The sequence below is a fragment of the Tursiops truncatus genome, chromosome 13 (genome assembly GCF_011762595.2).
Source record: "Tursiops truncatus isolate mTurTru1 chromosome 13, mTurTru1.mat.Y, whole genome shotgun sequence".
Classification (NCBI taxonomy): domain Eukaryota; kingdom Metazoa; phylum Chordata; class Mammalia; order Artiodactyla; family Delphinidae; genus Tursiops; species Tursiops truncatus.
Genome location: NC_047046.1, coordinates 28,272,579 through 28,289,624, shown reverse-complemented (window position 1 = coordinate 28,289,624; position 17,046 = coordinate 28,272,579). Strand labels below are relative to the sequence as shown.

Sequence of the window (17,046 nt, the reverse complement as noted above, 5' to 3'; positions counted from 1 at the left end):
GCATGACCCTAGACACCAGGCGCGCAGCAGGGAGCGGAGAGCAAGCCAGGTTTTCTGTTAGAAACCATTACAACCAATCTGTTATCTTTGCAACCAAGCTCGGAAAACCAAACAACTGTCTGGGCTTGGTGCTGGGATGAGGACCGCCCCTGTCTAGGGGGTCCTGCTTATTCTGTGAAATCCTGCGTGAGCACCCCTATCTGCAGGCTTCCTGGAGGCATCTTCCTGGCCTCCTCCTCTTCAGCGAATGGGTACATGGGATGTGGGTGCAGGGTATGTGTACAGGGCATGTGTGTACACAGCATGTGAGTACATGGGATGTGGGTACAGGGCATGTGTGTGCACAGCATGTGGGTACAGGGCATGTGGGTACATGGGATATGGGTATAGGGTATGTGTGTACATGGTGTGTGGGTACAGGGCATGTGTGTACACGGCATGTGGGTACAGGACAGGTGGGTACGGGGCATGTGTGTACACGGCATCTGGGTACAGGGCAGGTGGGTACAGGGCATGTGTGTACACGGCAAGTGGATACAGGGCATTGTGTACACGGCATGTGGGTGCAGGGCATGTGTACAAGGCATGTATGTACATGGCATGTGTGTACACGATATGTGTGTACAGGGCATGGGATACACCCACCTAAGGTTGAAGAGTAAGTATCACGGGGTTGGCGGTGTGGATGTAAGGTGGCGGCTGAACGAGGGGGTCCATGGAAGGAGGTGAGGGACCCTGGGTGCAGCGGGTCTTGGAGGAGAGGTCAGAGGTCGCTTCAGGGTCCTGATGTCACCGTGGTTGGGGACTCGAGCTGTGACTCGGGCAGAGATGACAGGATAGGCCCTAGCTGCAGTGGGGCTGTTTCCTGATTAATACCCTCAACGACTTCCTGTGTGGGTCCCCGGGGAGGCCTTGGAGCTCAGCCCTCCGTCCCGGGTGTAGGCGAAGCGCTGGCAGCTCCTGGGAGACCAAACCACTCGGTCCTGTGACCTGATGCACCCAGCCCCCGGGGCGTGAGGCCAGGGCCTGCCTTCCAGTTCTCTGCATGCGTTTTCACTTTCCCGGGTTTGGTTTCGGCTGGACCGTTTGGGCTCCCGATCCAGGGGCACGTTCGTGTGACGGGTAAAGTGAATGAGGAGAAGCGGTTCCTACACTGAAATCTCCCGAGTTCAAGCTCGGGGGGCTCCATGGGGCTCCGTGGCTGAAGCTTCACGTCCTTAGAACCGCGTTTCTTTCCTCCAAAGAAAGACTGTTCCACCCATGACTGCCTTTCTCGCGAGAAGAGTAGGCGGCAGTGAAGGTTCCCAGGAGCCCCACAGAGAGCCGGGCGCCACCCTCCGCGGTGGGGGAGGGGGCCCAGCTCTGGTGCAGGACCGTCCCCAGCGTAGGGGGTGCTGGCCAGCATCACCCACCTCCCGACTTTCATTGCAGATCATCAGGAAAGCCCTTTCTGAGGAAAAACGTGTCTCAACAAAAACGTCGGCCGCGGACCTGGTGACAGAAACAGATCACATGGTGGAGGCTCTGATCCTGCAGGAGCTGCAGCAGCGCTTTCCCTCCCACAGGTGGGTGCGCTGGGGCCTCGCTGACTCCCGCCCCGGGCCGCGTGTCCCCCCACTCCCCGCCCTGCCGCGGATCCTGGCAGGGAGTCCCCTCTGCTGTGCCCTGTCAGCCCAGGGCCACGCGGACTTTCCCAGGACGCATCCCCGCGTGTGGCCGTCCCCAGGGCCGCCCGCCCCTCCTGCCAAGCCCACACCAAGCCCTCAGGGCCACCCCCCTCCAGAGCAGGTGTCCCTGACCTTTTGGGTCACTGTGTGGAGAATCCGATGCAACAATTAATCTTTTCCTTGAAAAAGGCCAGCATTTGCCCAGCGCTGTGTGTCTAGTTCCAAGGGGGCCCAGAGCCCCAGGGGCAGACGCTCTGAGCTCAGGGAGGGGGCTCCTTGGGCACAAGTGTCCCTTTCCTTCCTTAGGGAGCTGCTCACCCTGGAGCCCAATCGCTGGATTCCCAGGTGTAGACGACATGTCTGTCCGGCCCCACGTCCATGTGGACCAGTGAGGGGCTCCCTCCTGCCGCGTGACGCCCTGCGAGTGACTGGGGGGTAGGGGACAGGCCGTACACACTCGCACCTTCTCCCCGCTCCTTCCTTCTAACCCGCATCACCTGGGGGGTCATGTGTGTGTATATGTGTGCATGTGTGTGTGCAGGCGTGTTGACGGTAGCCCTTGTGTTTCAGCGTCTCTCCCTTTTTCCTTGTTTGGCGTAAAGTCAGGACCCTAGCATCTATTATAATGGTTACAGGCTCTGCACTGTTTATGATTTCTTAACTTTCAAAAATCTAAATTAAATGGCAACGTCCAAAGAATCAGAGCTGACCTTTGAACAGCATGGGTTTGAGCCACACAGGTCCACGCAGACGTGGCTGCAGACGCAGGGCAGGGTGGGCGGGGGCTGGCTGGCAGGGTCAGTGCCCCTGGCCCCACCGTGTTCAAGGCAGTTGGATTCCCTGAGAGGTGACGGCTCAGGAACCACCACTGGTTCTGGCTCAGGAGCTCTTTCTGTCCCTGTATCATCTGGTGGCTCCAGCAGCAGTGAGGCAGCTGGACTGTGGGGCCCTGGGGTCCAGGGTCCAGGTAAAGGCTCTGGTCACTGCAGGGGTCTGCGTGGTGGTGGTCCCAGGCCTCCTGGCGCTTTGCAGTCAGATCACTCTGACAGACCGAATCCTGAAAGTGCTGGCCGGTTGCTGGTGCTTTGGATGCACTGTTGTGTCGATATGGGGCCTGGTGTCTGTTTGCACAGTGTGAATTTACACACTCCTTGACAAGTATCACAGGACAGAAGACAGTGTGTCACACGGGGGGCCTCAGGCTCCGAAGCCCCTCAGGAAGACTGTCTGGGTCCGCCCAGAGCAGCAGTCCCCACCCTGGGTGGGTGTCAGGCCCCCTGGAGCCTCTCCAACTGTGCCTGCCAGCCCACCTGACAAAGCCCTGGGCAGTGCAGGTACCCCCCAACCCCTAACAAGAGGCAGCGGTGCCCAAGCTGCAGGCTGCGAGGCAGGGACTGGCTGCCCATGTCAGCCTGGCTCTGCTCCCTCTCCCCTCTTGGCTCTGAGAGCAAAGCCAGGATGCTACTCTCTGCTCTGTTGCCTAGAAAATTCAGATAGGTGAAATCATTTTTCAGCATACCTAAGTCAGGTTTGTTTTTTTTCCCAATGATTAAGATTTAAAAGAAAGTACCAGAATTTGGGGACATTTAATTGTATTTTAGATCAGAGACAAATTGAGAAACTTGTGATGAGGAAAAAAATTGCATGCATATTATAAGATAAAATAGTATATTGTTATTTTTCTGCATTCAGAGTATTTAAATATATCCCTTAAACAACAAGTTGGTATAAGGCTGTCACCCTTTCTTAAGAAGTCTGAACTTATGCTCTTCCTCATTTTTAGTCTTTCACAAAACAGTATTAAAGATAGATTGCATGGGACTTCCCTGGTGGTGCAGTGGTTAAAGAATCCGCCTGCAACGCAAGGGACACGGGTTCAATCCCTGGTCCGGGAAGATCCCACATGCCGCGGAGCAACTAAGCCCGTGCGCCACAACTACTGAGCCTGTGCTCTAGAGCCCATGAGCCACAACTACTGAGCCTGTGTGCCACAACTACTGAAGCCTGCGCACCCTAGAGCCCATGCTCCTCAACAAGAGAAGCCACCGCAATGAGAAGCCCACACACTGCAACGAAGAGTAGCCCCCGCTCGCCACAACTAGAGAAAGCCCGTGAGCAGCAACAGAGACCAAACGCAGCCAAAAAAAAAAAAAAAATTAAAAGACAAGATAGAATGTAGCTGTTTTGACTTTGATAAAATAAGAAACAACCTGACTGTGGGCTCCCTGGTTTTGCTATTTTATTTTACTCACTGGTGAAATCCAAAGCCTGGGAGATGGGTGTGGACAGAAACTGCACTCGCTTCTGCCCTCGGCTGGGCAGTTGCTCCACCCCCAGGGATGGGAATCTGACCACAGTGTCACCCAGCACTGACACTGCCGCAGAGGAGGTAACACAAGGAACCAGGTCAGTGCCGCATTCCCGAAGCACCGTGTTGGCGCCGAAGGCATGAGCTCAGTCTGCGTCCGGGCCGCCTCTGTGGGTGCCGAAACCTGTTCCAGCTGTGCTCCCAAGTGAGATCCAAGTGGGGCGACTTTGAAGACATGCAGTAGCATCGCTAAGCCTGTCCGCGTCTCCTTGTCTGGGAGGCACAGGCCGGGGGAGGAGGACGGCTGGTGCTCTCTCGCCTCTGCCCGGGCTGGGCCCCTGGTGGGACGTGGCCGCACTGTTGTGCTGACCGGCCCCTGTGCCCTGTGGGGTGCGTGCACTCGGGGATAAGGCGTTCCTGGCCACCACCACCTGAATGCCTGCCTGCATTGTCTCCCCGCTGCATTTCACGCTGTGTCCTCGGGCAGCAGAGCCTGGGCCGAAGCCTGAGCGATGAGGCCAGGGACATTAGCTGGCTCCCTAGTGGACTGAAGGTGACCCTGACCTTGTCACAGAGTCAACAAACTGGCCAAAGAGAAGGCCTGGGTGCTCCTGGCCATCAAAATCATAAGGAGGGTTTGTTATGACTCTTAGTAAGAAGTAATAAAGCAGAACGTATTGGCCTAACTTGTTTCTAGGCTCTGAACCTTGTGCCTGGTGCTCTTTTCCTCTGTACATTCGATAGGCCTGTGAAATGGCCCCATGCTCAGTCACATGTGTTTTTTCTGTTTACATTGTGGGTTTTTCGTGGACGGTCCAGCGCTCTTGTTGAGGTGTCTGTTACTCTCTCACACGCCATCTGAGTCCATGTACCCCGGCCTCTGCAGGAATTACCTTCCCACACGGAGAAAATCAGGGTCCACAGGCTGGGGAGGTATTCTGGTGCCTTAGAAGAGTGAACATGTCTGAGGCCCTGCCCCCAGGACCACCCACGGGCACGAGGCAAGTGGGGAGGTGACCAGTGCTCCCCCCGCCTGGGCTTGTGGTCCAGAGGAGGGTGCCCTCGGCCTGAACAGTCGACGCCCAGAAAGGCCAGGCCTTGGAGTGGCTGCTTGGAGTGACTCCGACCAGAAATGCCCCACAGGACAAAAGCTGTGTCTGCAGATGCATCATGGGGGCTGCTCCGGGAGCCCAGAGACCGCGTACACACATTTGCTGATGGACTGACGGCCAGCCACAGGCTGTGGTCCAGCTATCTGAGCTGTCGGCCCCTCCTCCTCCTCCAGGACCCCAGCGACTCCTGCCAACGCCCCTAGTAGGTACCAGCTTCTCGCTTAAAATCAGGTTAGAAAAGGAAGAAGATTCCACATTCCTCCCAGGTTCCTGGGATCATCTTTGTTGTGAGTCATTTCTATTCTTGACCTTAGTGACGTATTCTCACTGCTTCCTGGACCTTGTGCCCAGTTCAAGCCTGGGACTTTGTCTTCATGTGTGTGTGTTTCGGGTATGGCCCCCTTTCTTTAAGAACATAATCACAAACTGTTGCAGGAAAATCACGTAGCTGCAGAAAGCACTGAAGACGGATTTAATACCTTACGTCTTTGACTCAGAAAACCTCAGAGCTAATTGCGGCATAGGATCGCCCCCTTATTTCTGCCGGGTTAGCGGTCGGGGAGTCACCCTGCCTGGCCGCACCCCGCCCAGCCTCCTCTGACTTGATGGTCACCACGACCTTGTTCATCTAGACCCGCCTACCTGGGTCACATGATCCGAATGATCCAAATTCCCAGGGGGGGAGGATGGCAGGGAGGCTGCCCAGCAGGAGGAGGGACAAAAGCCAGGAGCTTCCCGGATGCATGTGGTCTGCCCTCTGGGCTGTAAGCTCCTGGGGGCAGCTGTAGGCTTTCTCCACTCACACGAATTTTCTAGGTTCCTCATCCCTGCCCCCAGTCCGGTGCTTTGCTTGCTCACAGGTGGGTTTTTCCAGGGACAGCGTGGGCAGGCTGGGAAGAGCAACCTGAAAATGATGATGTAGCCTCGTCGTGTACACGGACAAGCTTCAGGTGGTTTGTCTGTGTCTGGATGACTCTGCACATAGAGCGTGAGTTTCATAATCTTCGGGACAGAAATGCTGCCAGAGTTGAGGGGGACCAGCTGAGTGACAGTGCAGGTGACGGCACTGTGTCAGTTGAAGTGACACCAGAATGAAGGGCACCTTCACAGTGTTAGGACCGTGACATGCCAGCCTGGAGAGCTTCCTGCGGTGACAGAGGTGTTCTGTCTGCACGTCCAGTGTGGTGGCCTCTGACCCATGTGACTAGTGAGACTAAGGCGCCAACGCTAACTTTTTTTTTTTAATTTTTATTTATTTTATTTATTTATTTTTGGCTGCGTTGGGTCTTCATTGCTGTGCGTGGGCTTTCTCTAGTTGCGGCAAGCTGGGGCTACTCTTCGTTGTTACAGTGGCTTCTCTTGTTGCAGAGCACAGGCACTAGGCGCACGGGATCCAGTAGTTGTGGCACGCAGGCTCAGTAGTTATGGCTCGTGGGCTCTAGAGCACAGGCTCAGTAGTTGTGGCACACGGGCCTAGTTGCTCCGCAGCACGTGGGATCTTCCTGGGCCAGGGCTCGAACCCATGTCCCCTGTATTGGCAGGCAGATTCTTAACCACTGTGCCACCAGGAAAGTCCCCAACTCTAACTTTTAAATTCTATTTAAAAAGAGCTTCCCGGGCTTCCCTGGTGGTGCAGTGGTTGAGAGTCCGCCTGCCGATGCAGGGGACACGGGTTCCTGCCCCGGTCCGGGAAGATCCCACATGCCACGGAGCAGCTGGGCCCGTGAGCCATGGCCGCTGAGCCTGTGCGTCCGGAGCCTGTGCTCCGCAATGGGAGAGGCCACAACAGTGAGAGGCCCGCGTAACGCAAAAAAATAAAAAAGAGCTTCCCAACGACTACAACTGGGGTGTGCAAAATGCCAGCAGTAGGACACCAAGCATTTCTTGTTTTTCACTCGTTTTTCCTTCTTGGTAGAGGTGTGCTGTGGTCAGGGCCCCTTTTGCTCTAGGACAGACATGCGTGTGAGGACCTAGTGGGAAGCCCTTGGCAGGACAAGGTGAACCTGATCTGTTGGGGACGGTCGGAAACCTGTGTCGGGCGCCGTCCTGGGGGTTTAGGTGGAGTTTGTTCTTTCCTCCCAGGAGGCAGGGATGCAGACACTTCGGGGGACCCTCCAGCATGAGCCAGCATGGTGCGGGGGGACAAGAAGGAGGGGTAGGGGAGCCATCCCTGGTTTCCGGCCTAGGCGGCTGGCTCCTGGCGGCCCCCGTTGCTGAGACAGACCAAGTGGATTCTGCCTTGTTGCCATCTAGTTCAGGTTCCCAACAGGGCATGGACGGCCTTACGGTGGGGCTTGTGTTCAGAGGACTCGTCACAGAGGACGGGCGGGGACAGGGGACCGGGGTGCCTGGCCTGCGTACCCCTGCAGGATGGGGTCCAGAGGGGAGCCCAGGGTGGGTGGGGCCTCCCAGGAGCAATGTCAGCTCCTGTCTCCCGCATGCGGGACGGATGCCATGTCAGCACCTGCGGTTCGGGGAGGCTGGGCTGGGTACAGCTGGAGTGTCAGCTGTGATGCAGCCTGCCCCCCCAGCATCCTCAGGCCCCTGGCTGGCTCTCTTCTCGGCCTTATCCCTGCAGAGTCAAGTCAGCGCAGAGCTCAGCTTCTCGCCGGCAGCTCTTCCCACATCCGTCCTCGGACCCCCGCCTGGCCCACTGCACCCCCTGGTGCTTTAACAGAAGGTGTCACCTTGTGTATCTGGGCCCCACCAAGTGACAGATTAGCAGAGGGCAAAATGCAGAAAGTCTTTCCCGGACGCTGCCGCTGTTTGACCAGAGAGGCCGGGTGAGATCTCCTCACCCTGCCTGCTGGTCTCCGGGGCCGGGGCTCGAAACGCTGAGTCTCAAGTTCCTGGCCTTTTCTCAGGCTGAGCTCTGTCCACTGCAGGTTCATCGCGGAGGAGGCTGCAGCCGCTGGGGCCAAGTGTGTGCTCACCCCCAGCCCCACCTGGATCGTTGACCCCATTGATGGTACCTGCAACTTCGTGCACAGGTGAGCGCAGGCACACCCCGGCTTTTCCGAAGCAGCACGTCAGCAAACCTCTAGCGGGTTTGTGGTCTCACTTACAAGTCATGATACTTTAAAATAAAGTTTCCCATTTGTGAGATACGTTCAGAGCATGTAGGAGATCTTCACTTGTTTAAAAACTATTGCATTTGTCACATTTAAACGTTGGGTTGAATTAAGAAGGACCCTTAAGGAGGCCCCTGGAGAGATGGGCAGGGTTGTAAATAACGCAGGGTGTCTGGTCCAGCAGCCTTGGGAGCACGTGTATGGATGGTGGCCTGGGGGGTTGAGGAGCCACCGGCTGCCGGCCTAATCTGGACAGATGTCAGCCCAGAGCAGCAGGTTTTCGGGAGGTCAGAGGCATATGATGGCAGTGACCTGCCCAGCCCCAGAAGCGCTGACGGGGGGTGGGGTGGGGGGCTGTCAAAGCCTCCCACGAGGACACTCGTGCAGCCCCAGAGCTGGTTGGCCCGGGCTCCTGCCCCATCCCGGGTCCCCGTCGGCGGTTGGGGGGCCTGTGGACCTGCAGCCCCCACCAGCAGGACCCGTGGGGAGGGCCCCTCCCATAGGTGAGCCAGCCACCCGCTTCCTTCCTTACAGTGAGAGGGGCCGGGGTGTGGGGTCCTCAAATGGAGCATTTATGTGTAAGTGTGGAAAGTGATTCAGCGCGTCACAGGTGGTCCTTTAGAGACGGTGGAACAGAGCCATCTGGTGACAGCAACAGTGTCATCAGACTCTAACTAGAGCATGACACCCCTGAGGAGTCCTGTGGGACCACAGGGCTCCCCTCCGGGTGTGTATCTCTGAGTGGGGCTCCTGTTCCTGTCCCACTGTGTGAGGGTGGTAGGCACAGAACGAGCCAAGCCCTACCATGGACAAAGGCCACATGTCCACCCCAGGACCAGAGAGAGAACCTGGACGAGAGTGTCATTTGGGAAACAAGCTGTGAGGCTGACCGTTAGACTCCAGACACAGTCCAGGGCCGTCCAGGTCTGTGGTGACCCTTGAAGCCTAAAGGCATTTGGGGGCCTCTGGCCACTGCACCTCGGACAGGACCTGTCCTGCTTGTGTCCAGCAGCACTGGGACTAGAGCAAGTGGGAAAAGCCTTCTGAGGGTGGGAACCAGAGCCAGGCCCGGCCGTGGCGTGTCAAGAGCCTCCCCATGGAGACAGCAGGGGACATCACGGCGCAGCCTGGGCAAGGCTGGGTCCCGAGTCTCCTGGGTTAGAAGCAGCCCTTCCTTGTTCCTACTCGTTAAGCCCTAACGATCCTCACATAAAGGAGAAATCGTTCTGGAGACGTAACCTGTAAACCCGCAGGCAGGATGCGAGATCACCGCCTGCCTTCCACGCAGTGGCCACGCCTGCTGTCCTGCACGAGGCTCACCCAGGGGTCACGGCAGGAGGGACGCGATTGTCTTGGACCCAGCCCCTCGATGGACGCAGGAGCCAGGCCCCTCCGTCCCTTCAGCCTCTGAGAACCAGAAAGCTGATTATTAACAACTCTCCACCGGGTCCTCCGTGGTCACTGTTGAGTCACGTCCGTCCTGACGACGGCCAGCACTGTTGTCTGTCAAGGTCGCTGTCCTACATGTCAGCTCGGCCTGCTTGTCCTTGAAGCGCTCAGTGAAATTGTGGGAGGTACTTTTTGACAAAACAAACCCAGCCACGCTGTAGAAGGGTCCTCTGCGCCTCCAGCCATATAGAGGCTCCTGAGTTTGCACGCGTCCGTGTGTGTCACCATGTAAACCATCTGTCTTCTCTGCAGGTTCCCGACAGTGGCAGTGAGCATTGGGTTTGCTGTGAACCAGGAGGTACGTGATGAGTGGGGCCCGGCCACGCGGCCCCTTGGGTGTTGTTTATTCATCTTGCTTCTTGGTTCCAACCTCAGTTTTCCTCTCCTTGTCCTCGGCCTTCATCATGATGAGTAAATCCAAGCATGTGTTTTCAAATCCAAGAAAGTAAACAAATGCAAACCGGTTTGGGGTGTGTGAGTTTGGGGCTCCAGCCAGCCCTCCCCCTCGGTGGCCATTTAGCGATGCCGCGTGGAGGGGACGTTCTGGACAGATGTTCCCAGTTAGTCTCCATCTGACCCCTGGGGCGTGGGATCGAGTCACACACAAAAGAAACTCCTATTTTTGGAGGACATTTCTAATCCCAGTGTTCTATTAGTTCTTCATTCTCCTCTAGCTGTTGGGTGAGAACATGGCTGTTGCGTGGTTCCCATATACCCTCGGAACTGGGCCATATCTTGGGACCTGCAGAAAAGGCTGGATCCAGGCTTAAGCTTTATTATCCAGTTTCAGCGATTACACTTAGGAAAAGCCTTACCTTCGTTGCAGTTGCTACAGTTACACTTGAATAGGGCAGGGGGCCAGGCTTTGCGGAGGGAGCCCTCATTAGGGCACCCTCAGGGTTAGCGCAGATTCTGGGGCAGCAGAGGAGTCATACCCGTGAGAAAGAACTTAACTTTTGAGGTGAAGATAAGCAAGAGCCTTAATGTTGAGATCTGGTGAGGGAGTCAGTTACTCACTTGTTTCTCTGTTAAATGTGGTCATTGAGATGAGCAAGTGAAGCAGGAAGCTCGGGGCCCAGGGGCTGTTCATCCTGACGGCAGGGTCTCTGACTGGCCAGACCGAGGCCTGTGACAGTCTGGGGTGTGCGCTGGGTACACGTGTTCTGGCCTCGTCGTGGAGGCCCTGGCTGCCTGCCTCAGTGTCTCAGAGGCCGGCCGGTTCCAGGACTGACCTGGGCTTGAGAAGGGGGGCGGTCACGTGCTGACTGGAGGGGGCGCAGGATCTGGGTGTGTGCTGACTGGAGGGTCTTCCCAGAAGTGAGCCCTTCTCCTGCCTGCCCAGACTTCCCTTGGGCGTTTGCGGGGCTTCTCCTCGTTTTCTCTGTCAGTTGGCAGCCCCACAGGCCAGGCACGCGTGCTATTCTTAGCCCAGGACGGCAGGGAGTCCGGGAGGAGAGGCAGACGGGCTCCGGGTGTAGGGAGGCCTTTTCCCAGCTCCCCTCCTCTCGGCACTGGCTTGTGGGGACTGAGGCCACAGCCCGGTGATGTGTGCGGCGAGGGAGGGATCAGCCCCTCTGGTGAATCACGTCTCTTCCTGGGCTGCCCCAGGCTCTGTGATGCTCTTGGATCTCCAGATGCATTCTGAATTCTTCACACGTCAGCAATTTTGAGGGTTTCTTGTGGGGTTTGATTGGAGTCACAAGAGCCTTTTTCCCCTCCCAGAGAAAACAAAAGAGGCCTTTTTGAAGAAGGAAGCTTTTTCAGTAATTTTCAGTTACTAATGCTTGATTATGATGTCAGTTTAAAATATAGTTTTATTTGTTTAAATATATCTTTAAATATAGTTATTTAAGAAAAGAACATTTGCTTTCATGTCCAGGTCTAGGTTTGAATCCAGATGCTGATTTTTTGAGTTCCCTTTCGAAAGCTAATTTCCATCCACGGTCCTTGTGTTAGTGGTCACAGCTAGAGCTGCATGGCCTTCGGTCCCTGTGTCACATCCTGTATCTGTTTTCTGTCCTGCCCACCCCACAGCTGGAGTTCGGGGTGATTTACCACTGCACAGAGGAGCGGCTGTACACGGGCCGGAGGGGCCGGGGCGCCTTCTGCAACGGCCAGCGACTGCGCGTCTCCAGGGAGACAGGTGGGCCCCGCTCGTGTCACGCATTCCGCGAGGCAGTGGTGGGGATCTCCTACCGAGGTCCAGTCTCTTCGGGGACAGCGCGCCCCTGGTGGGCTGGACGTCGAGCCAGTCTGTGTCTCAGTGTGGATGTGGATGTGGCCGGGAGCCTTCAATGGGCCCTTTCTGTTCTGCTCTCACCTTTCATCCCTAATGTGAGAAGGAACCTGGCAACTAGTTCCCGCGTGGTCCCAGTGGGCCTGGGCGAGCTGGCCAGGCCAAGGGCAGGGTCAGAGGCATACTCTGGCCCTCGGAGCCTCTTGGTGACCCGGTTCCCCAAGTGCGGGCTGTGGCTCCCTGGATGTGGACCCACTGCCGTTGGCTTCAGTCCTTGCGAGAACACGGACGGCTGCAGGGGAGCCGTGTCCATGAGCCGTGGTGTATGCACCACAGATGCTCCCTGCCCTTGTCATTGCTGGAGCAGGACCCAAGGACACCAGTGGCTTTTACAAAGGGCTGCTGTTACACTCAGACTGCCTGTAACATACAGAGTTGACAGTATGTGTCTAGTTGGCCTGAGAGGTGGTGAGAGGGGTCAGGAGTGTCCCTGCCCCCGAGCTGCCTACAACCAGTGAGGAGACGGGCCTTCCAGCCCAGGTCAGGTCTGCTGAGGTCCGGTGAGAGCAGCGCCATCTGGATCCCTGGCCGGGGTGACTGTGAGCCGTGGATCTGCCAGGGAGATGATCGCCCCGTGAAGGACGGGCGAGGCAGGAGGCCCAGGCCTCACGAGTGTTGGGGGGGAGGTAGGCAGGAAGTAATATCGCAGGAGCTCCAGAGGGAGGGGCCCGGCAGGACCACGGACCGGCCTCTGCCACCGCCCAGCCCAGGCTCCTGCCCGGGGACTGTTTGGTTTGGCCACGTAGACAGCAGTGTTGATTACAGCTGCGCCTGCCAGGAGTTGGCCTGCCAGCCAGTTGTGTAACTCGGGGGTGAGGGAGCGAGTTGTCAAAGGCCCTGGTGAACTTTGCTCCACATTCATTTGCTGTGACTCGAGGCTCGGTGCCCACGCTCACACCCATCCCAGGCCCTCCGCCCATGGGCCTCCTTGCTCAAACACGCTGTCCACCCCCCTCTGCAACACGGAACCCCAAGTCCGTCGGTGCTCGTGTCCCAAAGCTCACTTGGGATTTTTAAAAAATTCTGACTCATAAAGTCCAGGGTGATGTTTTCAGCCCTGGTTGTCTTCTATTTGCCGGGTGACGAGGTTTCTACAGGAGGTGACGGAAAGCTCTCCTCAGCAGCATGGTCCTTAGGTGTTGTACAGACCTGGCTTCAAAGCCTGATTCTGACACCTTCCACATGTGACTTGTCAGCTCTGCTCCTGGAACCTCAGTGTTCACGTGGGCGGGAGGTGACGCTGATGACAGCTGTGAGGATCAAATTAAATCCTACCCACAGGGCACTCAGGAACGGCCTGGCGCTGGTGCCCAAAATGAGAGTCGTTATCAGAGAAGGAATTTGAATCTTCGCACGAGATCAACCAGCTATTAATTCTGGGATGCGTTTCTGGAGGAAGCGGTCGCTAAAACAACCACCACTCATCTCCCTGCTTTCCTTGCCTTCTCTTTCCTGTGCTCCTTTCTGCAATGTTTTCAACTCACAAAAACAAAGCAAAGACCACACTGCATAGCGGTAAAGGATTAGATGAGGCCAGAATTTCTTTGGTAGCTTTTTCTCAAAATTCTACCTTGCAGAACTGCAAACACATACAAAGGAGACAGAAAAAGTACAGTGAACCCACATGACCCATCACAGCCTGCTGTCACCCCTCTGCCCTTCCCCCGCGGCCAACCCTGCTTCCTCCAAGCTGCCTGCCCCCACCACCCCAAACAACTCCTTGCCACAAACCCCAGACATAATGGCGCTTTCTAGCCAGCATTTCAGTACGTATCTCTCTGTCACTTTCTCTTAAATCTTTTCCACCTTTTTCACCGATTTTTTAATTTTTAAAAATTTCAGAAAAAATTTCCTCCTTTTCACCTTCCATGTCTTGTAAAGCATAATCTATTGTGTTTATTTATTCTCGTTCCTTTAGCTTGACCTTCTTTTCTGAACTGTTTCCTTTCCTAATTCTTTCCTAGGTTCTCTCCCCTCTACTTTTGAGTGATGTTCTTCTTCCGTGGATTCTCCGTTTCTTTCTCTTGCAGCTACTTCTGTTTTGTGGACAGGTCTTTCTGGAAATCTCTGATCGACTGGAGAGATGTTATTCTGCTCCCTATTCTCTTTTTTCTTATGATAATTGTGTATGGGATTCAAACATCATTCTTTTACATTCTTTCTAATTGAAAGAGCTCTGGAGGCCGGTGGTGTGATGGGGTGGGGGGGTGAACACTTTCCATCGTCTCGTGGCTCTAGGGCTCCCTCTTCTGCTGTGTTTGTGAAGTGCCTGCAAAGTTGGCCTCTTCCTTGGACGGTTGGCTCTGCCCCTCCCGCAGTGCTACCTGTATCATCTCCCTCCTTTGCCCCTGATTCCCGTCCAGTGAATTTGGGGTTCACTCCCATGCGTTTCTGCTCAGTGGGTCCTGCCCTGAGAGTCCCTGGAAGGTCGGTTACGAGAGGTCGTAGTAGCTGTCAGGGGTTTGCCCGCCCAATTGCCCTCTGGGGCCTGGATACGCCCTTGTGGATGTAGGTTTTTGTAGATGATTTTTGTCTGTGGTTTGTGTTTTGCTCTCCCAGCTGCTCTGTTTTCTTGTCAGAGGGGATTTGGAAGAGGTTACATAGGTTTCCAGGGCAGTCTTCTCCAGGATTCTGAACAATACTTTTTTTTTTTCCAATTATTTATTTTTGAACATAATGTATTGAGGTGAAGGTCGCGTAACATGAAATTAGCTGTTGTAAAGTGAATAATTCAGTGGCGTTACATTCCTGGTGCCCCGTGTTTGGGTGGCTCCGGGGTAACCCCTTCCCGTTGGTCACTCTCTGCCTCTCCCTCACAGCCCCCAGCCAACTTTCTGTCTAGTTCTGGGGTTTTCAGTGAAGTACAGCTAATACTACTTTTCGTGTGAGGAGCTCACGGTCTGCAAGGATCTGGAAGCCCAAGCACGTGTGTCACACATGCCGGTCCGAGGCCATCACGGGAGCTGCACGACCTGCGCTCATGCCCACACTTCAAGGCACAGTCACCTCTTTCCTGTAAGGATGTATTTCAGGGCAGACAGAGGACTTGCTTCTCTCACCTCTAAGTTGTAAAATCTCTCTCAAGACAACAGTGCTCTGATCCTCAACCAGAAAAAGGGTTTTCAAACTGTTGGAAGTCACGGACTATTTCTTCACCCTAAAATTTGTTTATTGAAAGAGGATGCATAGATGCCCTGCTTCAAAATCTATTTGATTTTTTTTATAGTGGTAAAATATATATAACATAATAATTGCCGTTCTAACCATTTTTAAGTGTACAATTCAGTGGCATTAATTACATTCACGATCTTGTGCATCCATTTCCTCTATTTCCAAATTCTTTATCACTGCAAATAGAAACTCTGAACCCATTAAGCAATAGGTCCCCGTGCCCCCCACACACACACCATGAAGTCACAGAATATTTTAAATTATATATATATATTAGTATTTGATTAAGAGCTAAACTAGTATGATAAAAATAGTTTGAAAGGTAATAAAAGTCATAGTAAGTCATAGTAAGTGTGGAGAGCTAGTCAGAATTAATCATAATATAAGACACTATTAAGTAGAGGGGATTGCCATTTTTACCTTTGTTTCATTATCTGGGCAAAAGAAAACAGTAGAAAGTATTTTGCCTCAGGTGGCAGAGTTCAGATGACTTCTTAATTGTCTGGGTTTCATTTAAAAACACCACTGTGCAAGCATGAGGAAGAGTGGATACACTGCAGCTGGGGGGCGGGGGACACTGGGCACAGAGGTGTCTTCTCACAGATGAAAAACTACGGGAAGAAACCCTTTCTTTGGCATCATCACCAGACAAGCTTGAGTCAAGGTCTGGGCCTCACGACCTCCTGCAGGTCACCCACTGTGCCTGGCCCTGTTGAGGTCTTTTTCTTCAAAACAAGTCTTTTTTCCGTGGGAAGGTGCCCTCTCAGCTTGCAGCCCAGTGAGGGTGGGGTCGGGAGGTGAGCTCTGGAGGGCAGACTGGGTCCTGTCCCCGGAGATCCTGGAGCCGCTGCCCTGTGCCCCTCGTGTGGGTAGAGCCCGAGCCCCCACCAGACACATGGCAGGGCTGGTCACTGGCCCAGCTGTAGTGCCAGGTCTCAGAAAGTCTTTACAATATAAAATGAGAGCCTCCAGTGTGAGAAAAGGGGAAATGGTACAGACCCAGTGTCTTCTCCCAGTGGTCTGTCCCCGGTGGGAGGTGACTTTATGGGAGTCAGGGGGGATTGGGCCCCGGGGAGTGAGGTTACCTATGGGCGTGGTTTTCCTCCACTTCATGGAGAGGATTTGTTCTCTCAACTGAACACACGGGAGTGGCTGATCCTGCCTGAACGGCAAGGCCTGACGAGACAGGACACTAGATCTGGGCGTGATTGTGTGTGTGGCCAAGAGGGACAGTGCTATGACCCCCGCAATGAGTCAGGCCCGGCCCGCCTGCAGCCACTTTCCTGTGTCTGATGGCCACAGCATCTACCCCCGATGCTGGGGGGTTACTCCCGAGGACCCCTTTCCAAAGACGTTGCTTAGCAGTCACTTCCTCCACAGGGATGACGTTTCCATCTTTGTCATCACGGCAGCTAACGAAAAGCTTTTATTATTTTTAAAATTTATTTTTGGCTGCGTTGGGTCTCCATTGCTGCCCGCGCAGGCTTTCTCTAGTTGCGGCGAGCGGGGGCTACTCTTCGTTGCGGTGCGCGGGCTTCTCATTGCAGTGGCTTCTCTTGTTGCGGAGCACGGGCTCTAGGCACGCGGGCTCAGTAGTTGTGGCTCGCGGGCTTTAGGGCGCAGGCTCAGTAGTTTTGGTGCACAGGCTTAGTTGCCCTGCAGCATGTGGAATCTTTGTTCCCTGACCGGGGATCGAACCCATGTCCCCTGCATTGGCAGGTGGATTCTTAACCACTGCACTTCCCACCAGGGAAGTCCCAAGAAAGGTTTTTAAAGGCAGATTTATTTGATGAGGCATTTTTTTCCTCCAAACATGGGGCATTCCCAGTTTGGAGTCACTTTGTTTTTATTTATGACTGAATGATGCTGGTTTCATGAGCCACCAGACCCGTCCGAGTTCTTGCTGGTAAGCGTCCCTGAAAAGAGAGAACTGGGAGGTCTGCCCCCCACCACCCCTGCATCTGGGACTTTC

The 17,046-nt window shown here is 54.9% G+C and overlaps 1 protein-coding gene across 1 annotated transcript in view; it reads left to right on the top strand.

The window, feature by feature from the left end:
* IMPA2 (inositol monophosphatase 2) overlaps positions 1 to 17,046 on the top strand; it is a 28,267-nt gene that overhangs the window by 8,462 nt on the left and 2,759 nt on the right. The window contains exons 2-5 of the mRNA XM_033837538.2: positions 1,432 to 1,565; positions 7,973 to 8,077; positions 9,860 to 9,905; positions 11,642 to 11,750. Coding sequence (XP_033693429.1) covers positions 1,432 to 1,565; positions 7,973 to 8,077; positions 9,860 to 9,905; positions 11,642 to 11,750 — 394 coding nt within the window. The remainder of the gene's footprint in view (positions 1 to 1,431; positions 1,566 to 7,972; positions 8,078 to 9,859; positions 9,906 to 11,641; positions 11,751 to 17,046) is intronic.